At 52.1% G+C, this 11,010-nt stretch overlaps 3 protein-coding genes across 3 annotated transcripts; 1 reads left to right on the top strand and 2 right to left on the bottom strand.

Moving 5' to 3' along the window:
- Positions 1-322: 322 nt before the first annotated feature.
- Positions 323-1,890, bottom strand: COCSUDRAFT_60431 (hypothetical protein; the record flags this gene model as incomplete). The annotated part of the gene is made up of 6 exons (XM_005642719.1): positions 323-396; positions 527-564; positions 678-802; positions 1,033-1,134; positions 1,384-1,533; positions 1,693-1,890. The coding sequence occupies 6 exons, from the start codon at positions 1,888-1,890 to the stop codon at positions 323-325; spliced, it is 687 nt and encodes a 228-aa protein (XP_005642776.1).
- Positions 1,891-2,301: 411 nt separating this feature from the next.
- On the top strand, positions 2,302-9,995 carry COCSUDRAFT_31779 (heat shock protein 70E). Its single transcript, XM_005642718.1, has 13 exons — positions 2,302-2,997; positions 3,361-3,549; positions 3,920-4,069; positions 4,577-4,770; positions 5,242-5,379; positions 5,726-5,867; positions 6,092-6,196; positions 6,600-6,665; positions 6,696-6,767; positions 7,243-7,425; positions 8,104-8,325; positions 8,627-8,803; positions 9,320-9,995. Exons 1-13 carry the CDS (start codon positions 2,380-2,382, stop codon positions 9,440-9,442), a joined length of 2,379 nt encoding a protein of 792 aa, XP_005642775.1. The 5' UTR covers positions 2,302-2,379; the 3' UTR covers positions 9,443-9,995.
- A 450-nt stretch (positions 9,996-10,445) lies between these two features.
- Positions 10,446-10,755, bottom strand: COCSUDRAFT_60429 (hypothetical protein; the record flags this gene model as incomplete). The annotated part of the gene is made up of 2 exons (XM_005642717.1): positions 10,446-10,560; positions 10,715-10,755. The coding sequence occupies 2 exons, from the start codon at positions 10,753-10,755 to the stop codon at positions 10,446-10,448; spliced, it is 156 nt and encodes a 51-aa protein (XP_005642774.1).
- Positions 10,756-11,010: the final 255 nt, after the last annotated feature.

The following is an 11,010-nucleotide window of genomic DNA, read 5'->3' as shown; positions in this document are numbered from 1 at the left end:
GCACGAAAGAGGTATGTAAGCAACTTCACTTGCCCGCCTCATGGCTCACAATAGCATGTGCATGCACCAGAACTTGTGGTCCACATCGATCATGATGCTTGATCGCAGCAAGCAGGTGGTGGTCAAGTTGACTACAAGATTGGAAACAGAAAACCTTTTGATTTGATATCGACCTTCACTTGGCAAGGGTCACCTGCCCACGGTGGTATGTGCACCAATAATTGTTTATAGGAATCCAAGTTCAAAACTTCAATTTCCTCGTACTTCAAAGCCAAGCTGTTCTGCATGGTGAGCTACTTTCAATAAATTGATAAGGGCATCTTCAAGCTGCATCATCCCAGCCGCCCAGCCTGTTTGCAGCCGCCTCTGACGTTGTGTACAGCAGGAACTCATTCCCTGCACAACATAGCCGGATCCCCGTGAGGTGCGGCCTCTCTCATGAATTACCAGCGCATCAGGTGATGTGAACACACAGCTTGACCACACCCAGGCAGCAATCTTGCAGACACACGACTATTTGTCTTACCAAGCTTCGTTTTGTGCTGAGGTCGGTAGACAGTCGGCCTGCGCCACAACAGAGATAATCTTTAAAACGACTTATATGATTCGTGAGGACAGGACTTCAGCTAATGACGACTATTGAATGCAAAGCTCTTTCATGGAATCATCGACATTACCTGAGGCCCAGCAGCTTCCTCGCAGGCTCCTTCATGGTCCCCCCAGTGAGCAGATAGAACTTTGGGATTTCATTCCGGGCCAGCACCTTCATTGTCTCAACTGTCTTCTGCAGGCACTCCTCACTCTGCACACCACCACCACAGTTCAGACAGATGAAGCAGAAACTCCGTAAGCAATTCAAACTGCCCCAGACTCGAGGCCGGTTTCTGCCCATCGACACACAGCTGCTGCAATTCCCTGTGGGCTCGGCATCAGAAGCGCGCTGCATGCCACCTTATGTCCAACAAGCTGACACTTCAGCAATGAGCAGGCCAAGGAGCTATGAGGTCTATTGCAAGGCAATTATGGACGCACCAGATAAGGTGGATCTGCCACGACAACGTTGAAGGCTCCTTTCAGCTCATCCGGCACAGCATGAGGTTTCCTGTAATCGTAGAGGGAGAAATTTCCCAGCGTCTGCATGCAGCACACAATAGGTCTATTTATTTTTTCTCAAGGAAAGATTTGAATGGTGGTTCTTCATGCCTATGGGAGACTTTGACCTCTCCTAGTATGATGTTGCTGAAATTCCGGTCGAAGTAAGCAACTCCCAAACTTGCACATGCGGCTCACTAGAAGACATGCTCTAGGTGAAGGGCACGGTTTGTGATCATCGCCAGATGCAGTAGTCCTGTGAGGAAACCTTGCCTCAAAGCGGAGGTCCACTTCAAAGAGGTGTGCGTTCGCATCCGGGAAGTGAGCGCGCAGCTGCCTGAAGAGGGACGGGCAGGCAATGCAGGCTATGCGGCCACTGGGACCCGCTGCCTCCACGCACTCCCTTGCAACATGGCCAGCAGTCTCCTCTGTGTACCAGAACTGCATGCGCAACAGCTCTGTGGTCACTAAGCAGATCGCTTGTACCTTCAGTCCGTCTAGCAGCTGGTGCAGGCATACTCACAATGTTGCCTCAGTAACCAAGTAATGATCCCCCGCGATAAGTACCATAGTTTTGATGCAATAGACGAGGGCAGGCACTAGAGTCCTTGCCTGTGAGAGCCCCCAATTTTCTGCAAAGGGGTTCTGTGTGCCATTGGCGGCAGCTTGGGTCTCCAATAGGAATTCGTTCAGAGCCTCCATGGTGCCGGCAGAGAGCATTGGGCGATCGCTGTCCTCACTACGGCGATCCTCATTGGACTTCCTGATGTTGATTGGTTTGCTGGCCTGGCTCGCCATTGTGGGGATTTGCCCCTTCACCGGGGGTGTATGTGACAAAATTAATTATGCAAAAACATTCAGAGTCACATTCGCTCCAATGATTCGCTAATACGTCCAGATCAGGATTTTTGGGACAAGGCTAGCTAATTAGCTTAAACTTACTCTTCACCTCTAGAGCAACACCTTGGACTTCGTGTTCAACGACACTGTGCACCAACAAGCAGTAAAGAAAACTTCGAGATGATCCAGCATTTGCCTATATCCAGCAATATCACCTTGTGCCTTGCTCTTGGTGCACAGTCAGTGCACTTTCCGTTCCTCACCCCTGCCGTCTTTATAACCCTGTTAGGGTTTGGGGGCACCAGTTATATTCAGCAGGCCTGAGATCCGATGGTTCCAGAGACAGTGCAGCGTTTCATTGCCAGGCATCCAGAAAGAAGTAAGGACACACACAGAACTTGTAAAGAAAGAAACTTGGCGCTTATAGAATTCAGAGTAGCAAGCACAATGAGTGTTGCAGGGATAGATATCGGGGACCAAAAGTCATGCATAGCAGTAGCCAGGAAGAGGGGTATCGATGTGCTCATGAACAAAGAGAGCAAGCGGGAGACACCCAGCCTGGTCAGCTTTGGCACAAAGCAGAGGCAGCTTGGCACAGATGCAGCGGGCAGCCTGACGATCAATCCCAAGAACACACTCTTTGGGCTCAAGCGGCTGCTGGGAAAGAATTTCAGTAACCCAGATGTGCAGAGGGATCTTCCGGAGCTTCCCTACAATGTCAGCGAAGGTCCAGATGGTGGCATCCTCATCAATGTTGACTACTTGGGGGAGAGGCAGTCCTTCACACCAGAGCAGATCGTTGCAGCCATCATAGTGGATATGAAGGACATCGCAGAGGTGGACGGCAGCCCTGTGACAGACTGCGTATTGTCAGTTCCCACATATTACCTGGAGACAGAGCGGTATGCCATGCTGGCTGCTGCAAAGATCGCGGGCGTCAACTGCCTCCGGCTGATCAACGAGACCACAGCAACAGCGTTAGCGTACGGCATCTACAAGACAGACCTTCCCGAAACCGACCCCATCAATGTGGTCTTTATCGACGCCGGACACACAGCCTTCCAGGTACGAACAGAAATGCCAGCCCTTTTTAGCTACATACAGATGCCTTCTAGAAGGTGAATAGGTGCTTGCTGCCCGTTCAAAAAAGTCGTGCCTTTATGTCTTTTATTAATGTTTAGGAAAATATAGATCTTCATGATGCTGGGTATTTTATATTAAACAAGCTAGGATTCTCTCTTGAGATTACAAGCCTTCAGCATCTAATCTGCAAAGCTTGGTTGTGTCAATGCGACCTGCAATGTGGAGGCACTTTGTTTGGAATAGTACAACACTGCAAATTTTCTTATGCAAAACCTGCCGCAATTGCGGAATGTATTTGAGAGTGAATGAAGGCAGGCCGCTGATGCACTCTGCCTTGCCACCCAGGTGTCCATTGTGGCCTTCAAGAAGGGCCAGCTGCGCGTGCTGTCGCATGCCTGGGACAGGAACCTTGGCGGCCGCGATCTGGACAACGTCCTCTTCAACCACTTTGCGAACGAGTTCAAGGAGAAGTACAAGCTGGACGTGCGCACCAACCCAAGGTCGGCCTTCCGCCTGCGCCTGGGCTGTGAGAAGGTATGCGCTGCATGCATCCCACCTCACATCATTCCCCTGCCATGCCACACAGCAACACAGTTCTTCGGCAAAGTTGCTGGTTTTACAGCACATGGTAGTGTGAAGCTGGCGGCTCACTGTGGTTCTACTTTGTACCATGTGCCCCACCTCCTGCTTGGATTAAGCATGCAGTATTTCAATTCCTTGCCCAAGGCCGGCAATGTGTGCGACTGGCCAGGGCACCTGCACAGGTGCATATTGAGCATCAAGGCATGGCCAACACCAAGATTGTACAATAGACTAGACAAATCTGTTGATATGCAAGCACCATGAGTATGAACGCCGCTCCATTGTAGAGTCAAAGGCTGAGAATGATCTGGTGCGTGCGCAGTTAAAAAAGATACTGAGCTCCATCTTGGAGGCGCCCCTGAACGTGGAGTGCCTCATGAACGACATTGACTTCCGCAGCAGCATGACCCGCGAGCAGTTTGAGGAGCTGGCGCAGCCTGTGCTCCAGCGCGCACGCGCCCCTCTGGCAACGGTAAATAACCCCGAGCACCCCTTGTACTTGTCGCTGCAAGGCAGGGATCTCTAAGTATAAGGTACTTTCTAAGTCTGGAGCCAGCAGAGCGTTTGGCGCCAGGCAGAGCCGATGCAGATGAAAATGTCTGCTGGCAGATTGGAGATTTGCTCCTGGCTGCAGTCTCAGGACTGTCTTTTGTTCACTGACCTTTCCGTACAGCACATTTCTCCGCCCACAGTCGATATATATTGCATGCTCATTTTCCCCAGGACAGCTATGCATCTTTAGCTTGCCACACCCTGTACATGCTCTGTGCATGGATGGGTGAAATGCCGATGCACTGTGCAATTTTCGGCGGCGCTTTGATTGAGCAGCAACACATGCTCCGCAAGAGCTAGCCGGTGGCACCACCAACACAGATCAAAAGCTGCAACATACATTTGAGCAGCAAGCATTTTGCGTAGAGCAGAAGCTGCAATTAGACCTCCATCTTTTATGTGAGCATGTGGCCTTCTTTGTGCGCAGGCATTGGAGCAGGCGAAGATCTCTCTGGAGGACATCGCGTCCGTGGAGGTGGTTGGGGGGTCGTCGCGCGTGCCGGCGCTGCTGACGACGATGCGCGACTTCTTCAAGAAGGAGCCCAGCCGCACGCTCAACGCGACCGAGGTCGTCTGCCGCGGCTGCGCGCTCAACTGCGCCATGCTGTCCCCCATCTTCAGGTGCTTAGTCTATACCAGTCCTTTTTTAAAAATAAAAGGCCTGCCCTGGTTGGTCTTGTGCAATAAAAGACCAGCCAGGGCAGGTCCTTGCTTGAAAAGCCTTCTCACACGATCAGGAAGCACCATGCATCAGGGCTCGGGCATGATCGTTGGACAACAGATGTCAAATATGGTTCCTTTTGACGGAGCTGCATGCAGCGCTGAATGCAGGTGTTACAGCTGAAACCCCGTCTGCTGCATCCGTTCTTGTCACGCTGTACATGGGCAAGGCAGGCTCTTAAAATATACTACAGGGCTGGAATGGATGTGGCGGACAGGGTGATTTAGCTTGCCAGTGCTGCCCAGCAGCCGTCTTTGCTGACTCTTGTGAAGTAGATATAGGGGCATCTACCACTGCTGATCACCAAAGAATATCAAATACTGTTGTTGGTTACGATAGGACTGAGAATTGTTGCTTCGTGCCTTGTACAGAGTGCGTGACTTTGAGGTGATCGAGGCGTTCCCATTCGGCATCGAGTTCCAGTGGGACAAGGACGGAGAGCGCATCACATCTGTGCTCTTTGAGCGCAATGGCCCCATCCCATCTGCAAAGATGCTGACATTCTTCAGGTCTGCGGCTCACTCTCTCCATCCCTTGCTACTGTGCGTTCAGCTGTGCAGTGTGTTCTTTGCGGTTTGACAGGGCGGACAAAGCATCCCTTATTTTCTTTGATATAAGTAGGTATGAATCTGGATTCTGCCGGAGGATTAGGGCTATTTAAAGAATTATCAAACATCACAAGAGCTGTTTCATCAGGCTTGCTTACCTGTGATGCTGTGATCTGTGTTGATGCTGAGTTCTATGGTGCCATCGATTAGTCGCACCCTTCAGCATGTGTAGAAGATGCTGAAGTAGTTGAGCTTCAATCTGGTAAGCCGTGCTGAATACTGACGGGGCAGTGCACGCTGTCTGCAGGAACACAGCATTCACGCTGACAGCGCGCTACACGGATGACTCACCTGTGCCGGAGGGCTTCGACCGCACGATTGGGACCTTTGAGATTGGCCCCCCTGTGAATGTGCCCACAGACGGCTCCAACGCCAAGATCAAGGTCAAGGTGAGCATTATTGCAGCCATGCATGTCCTGGAAGCTTAATTTTGGCTGACAGCGCTTATGTACCTTTCCAGCTTGCATGCTTGGCATTCCCTGCCTGCATAGAGTACCTCGTGCTTTTTACAGTAGCAGCCACATTGCATGTATGAATCAAGTTCTTTTACAGCAAGTTCTTACTTTTGAGTTTTAAGAATCACATCTGATCTGCAAGTGTGCTGCAATGCCAGGTGAAACTCAACCTGCATGGCGTCGTGGGCGTGGAATCAGCGCAGCAGATCGAGGAGGAGGAGTATGAGGAGACTGTCAAGGTCTATGAGTCAGCTTCTGCCAAGGTGAGGATCTTGCAACCTCAGCATTTCATGTACTGTGTGGAATCTGCATGCAATGTACGGGAATGCTGACTCACTCCTCCCACCACGCCAATTATATTGTGTGCTTGCTTATATCTGTTGGATTCCTGCCTTGAATCTGAAGCTTGCCTCAATAGGGCTAATGGCATCCGGGAAATATCAGAGGCAACATGGCTATCCAGCAAGCTTTGAAAGCACGAAACAGTGGCCATGTCGGCAATCATACATTCACTGCTGTATCTGGAGCCCATAAATTAGGAGCGTTGCTGCTCAGGGGAAGAAGGACGAGCCGATGCCGGATGCAGCGCCGGAGGCGGCGGAGAATGGCGGCTCGGCAGAGGCGGAAGTCGGCCCCGGAGCGGCCGAAGCGGCGGCCGTGGCCGAGGCGTCCACCGCACCCGGGCCCGCCGACGGCCCCGCGCCGATGGAGACTGAAGCTGAGGGGCCAAAGGTGGAGGAGCCCAAGGAGGAGGTTGTGAAGAAGCGGCGCACTAAGAAGCTGCAGGTGCCCTTCAAGGTGCACGTCGAGGGCCTCAGCGACAAGATTGTGCAGGTGAGCAGCTACTATCTCTCTCGTCTCCTATCAATCACACTTCTCTTGTTTGGCAGCAATTGTATCAATAATGTGGGGCCCAAAATTTGGCATGTGGGGTCCAGTCTGGTGCACAGAGTCTGAGCAGCACATGCGTGAGGGAATGACACAGGGCACTGTTCTGGTTCTGGAAATCAGTCAGAACTCTGTCGAGTGTGTCTTTCACAAACAAATGTGAAAGGCATGCATTTTCAATGAATTGACTAGATCATAAGCATTGATTAGCAAAGAAAAGCTGGGAATTCAGTTACCAAGCGGCTTGACGCCGGTCCACTCGATGTCTGTATCTTCTCAGTGGCCGTAGCCCTTTGCAGCCTTAATCTAGAGCACCAGACCTTGCCTTTCATTACAAATTAAGTATCTGTCAGATCACAGATGGCTTGCAAGCAGTCGCGGTGAAAAGGTTTTACCCAGCACTCCCATCCATCGTGCGCAGGACTTCATCGAGATGGAGGGCAACATCGAGCTGCAGAAGAAGCGGCAGGACGAGACGAACGAGCGCAAGAATGCGGTGGAGGCGTACGTGTACGGACTGCGCAACCAGCTCTCCGACGCGCTGGCTCCTTTTGTCACCGAGCAGGAGCAGGCCACCGTCAGCGACAAGCTCAACCAGACCGAGGTGCGAGCTGCGCAGATGACTTACAATGACTGGTCCCTTTCCCCATTCTGTTGGGAACCTGAGCAGCGCTCCTCCGGACACTCTTACTCAAGAGGTGATCAGGCTCACAGCGGTGGGGGATCACTTGCTGCTATGCAGCGTCCGACGGAGTGCTGCTCCCCGTCCTGAAAGCTCTCTTATCAAGGACGGTAAGAATAGAAGGGAATCTAGGGCCTTTTGTAAGTCAAGCTCTGCTTGGGAGCCTCCCAAACAAGCAACTTGCTTTCTGGCAGACATGCAGCGATGCTGAACTTTGCTGCTATTTGCATTCCATCAAAGGGTAGCTCAGCAGCATTCCGTTGATCCTTAGTGCCAGCGATGATGATGGCCCATGCTGATGCACGTCATGTCTGGCGCCTGGGGTTGACGGGATGCTGCTCCCCTTCCTGGAAGCCATGTCCCAATTCTGCGATCCCCAATCCAGATTCCAAGTGCGTTAAGGATGCTCAGGTCAGATGTTCAAGCTGGAGATGCACTGGTCTTTCGTGTGCAGCAGTGCTGTGCCTAGGAGCTTCCCATTCAGAGCCCCGTGCTTGATGAACATCCGGCAGTGCACACTTTCTTCCGATGAACATTTTGGGTTTTGCTAGCGGGTTAGCTGCAGAGGACGAAGGCCAAATTTCTGTGCACTCTGCGCAGGACTGGCTGTACGAGGAGGGCGAGGATGAGAGCAAGGGGGTCTACGAGGCGAAGCTGAAGGAGCTGCAGGCGATGGGCGAGCCGCTGCTGCACCGCGCTCGCGAGGCCCAGGCCCGGCCGGCCGCCGCCGCCGCGCTGACGTCCACCGCCAACCGGCTGATCGCCGCGGCCACCACCAACGATGCCAAGCACGCCCACATCCCCCAGGACGACAAGGACAAGGTGGGACTCTATTCTGGTGGGGAAGAAACAGCACTTTGGCTCTGGCATGCGCAGCATTATGCTGAAGGACATCTTTAATGGGAATAATCTCTTTGAGGTCCTGGCAATATCTGATTGAGCGGGAAGGAACACCCAACAGCATGCTGTCTGTGTGGCATTCTGCATGCACAAGGAAACCGTTACCTAAAGCCAGTAGGGCGCAGAGTGCGCCTGCAATCGTCTGCACCAGGCTATTTTGTTGTTGGGTCTCCATATGATAATATAATGGTGCTGAATGCAACATGCAATTTCAAATGTGCAGGTGGTGGCGGAGGCGCGCAAGGCGCTGGAGTGGCTGGAGGAGAAGCAGAGGCTGCAGGGGTCGCTGCGCAAGACGGACGACCCTGTGCTCAGCTCGGCCGACATCAAGAAGCGCGAAGACACCATCGTCCGCTTCTCCGACCCCATCCTCTCCAAGTCCGCCCCACCCCCGCCCAAGGTGCGCCGCATTCCCTCTCTTGAATGCCCCCCACCACCTGACTGGATACATTCGACGAGGATGTCTTTAGACACCTGGTGACCGTCTCCGTCTCCGTCTTGGATGATAATGGAACCTGTGCTCCCATTGCAAGCATCATTTCATGAACTTGGTGAGGTGGTTCCTTGTGGGGAAGGCTGTCTTCCCCTATGCGTTGACGCGTTTTGCAGCAGTGCAAGCGTTGATCTGGCCAGAGCCAAAATTGGCAGAGAGGCGCAGTCTTTGAGACACTGCGAGCACTCTGCCTGTGCTTAATTTGTAAAGAAATCTCTGGGCTGTGTAATCACAGCTTGCTGAGGAGGTTGGCTTGATAGTGTCAAATCCAGGTCGCTGCTGACCCACAAGTGTCGGAGAAGGAGGCTGGGGACCCTGCAGCACCCGCCTCTGAGTGTGCTCAGTCCTGAGAAAGAAGAGTACATTTTAACCCATCAGGGCCCCATCTCATCCCTGAATGTACGCGACTGCTGCTTCTCTCAGGAGGACAAGAAGCCTGAGCCCAAGGAAGCTGAGAAGCAGGAGCCGGCAGCTGCCTCGGAGGAACCCATGGAGACGGATGCAGCTGCCGGGAACTCGGCACCCGAGGTGGAGATGGTTGACTAGACGTCCGGTCAGCAAGTGGTTTTATTGTAGAGCCAGAGGCCTGGAGTCTGTGGTGTCTGCATCAGTCTGTGTCTTGGGCCAGTCACCGGAGTAGCTGGTGCCCTGGGTTGAGCAGATTAGTGAAATGAGAATGGATGAGGACATTTCTCGTCTGAGGATGGGTGCAGAGAGTGACATGCAGAGACTGCTTTGAATTAAATTACGCATAGCCTCGTCGCTGTTTGTGTCATCAGGCAATCCAATGACTATATTGCATGGGGACCATGGTTTGGTGTGAGCTCAAAGCAGGAAGGTGTTTCACAACGCTCGTCTGATGCTCTATGGCATCACAAATGCATCCAGTAGGGGGCAGATATTTGGATTTGCGGACCGCAGATGTCTTTGTGTCTGCGGTGCTGGCACTTGGCTAGCCAGGTAGCATAGCATTGCACAGTCTTTCAACGCTACAGGGTCTGGAACCTTCGCAGAGTGCACCAGATTTAGAGTATCAATCTGTTGTTGAATCCATCAAAGGTAACAGCGGTTTTGAAGCATTAATAAATCTATTTGTCGGACGAAGCAAGTCCATCGAAGAATTCTTTCAGCTGAGAAGAGGACACCCCCACAGCGTCATCAAGGTCCTTTCCACATATCCAAATGTAGGCCAATGCATTTATGAGCATGAGCAGCAATCCACCACTCCAGCAGTGCGGCGGGCATTTTCAGTTCTTGCTATGAAGTTCAAGAATTACAGTATGAACCGCCCTTAAAGCAGCAACGCATTCGCTGCACTACCATTCAATCTTCGATCTTCTATCCTGCTTCTTTGATGACGCCTTTTTCTTGTTTTCGAGCCGGTTCTCATTCGCAATTCGCTTCCTGCACAGTTGCAACAGGGTTCACTTCTGCATAACCTCACGTATCAAATTTGTCAGAACTTATGCCTTCTGACTCGGCCTGACTACTAGAAGCTCCATCAGATTTCCCAATAGTCTGGCGCAATTGATGGGGAGTGGAGGGAGCCTTACTGTTTCGCAATCTGCTTCACTTTTTCCGGGTCCACCTCTGGCGGTATGAGGGACTCTGCTGCGCTGTCTATGCATGCCTGCATCTTCTGCAGTGCATCCTCAACATTATCCCTGCGCACAGAGAGGCTACATTGCTGCATGTCCACCAGCCTACATCGTGTCTATGCTAAGGCCAACTTCAGGCATTCCACTTCTCATCCCAATCCAATCTCAACCTAGCATGAGCAGGTAAACGGCGGACGGGGTGCAGTGTATCGAGACAAACAAGCTCCACTCGTGGAATGCAATGAAGTGGTGCACTCCCATGGAGAGCAGCGCATAAGTGACAGGGGTTAGGGGCGCACGCTTGTGATCGTGTCAACGTAGAGGTCACCACTAGCTCACCCTCTTTGTTGATCCTCTTCTTTTCCTGGACACAAAGAAAAATCTTCAAGGCAGAGCAATGTAGGCTTGTTCAAGAAGTCCAGCATTCACAGGAAGTGTGCAGCATGCTATGGATACTGTGCTGCGAATTCTTGGCTCCTTATATCAAACTCAATTGCGACTGCAGCGAGCAGCATG

This window comes from Coccomyxa subellipsoidea (assembly GCF_000258705.1).
Source record: "Coccomyxa subellipsoidea C-169, whole genome shotgun sequence".
NCBI lineage: Eukaryota > Viridiplantae > Chlorophyta > Trebouxiophyceae > Coccomyxaceae > Coccomyxa > Coccomyxa subellipsoidea.
Note: the sequence above shows the minus strand (reverse complement) of the source record. Positions and strands in the feature narration are given on the sequence as shown.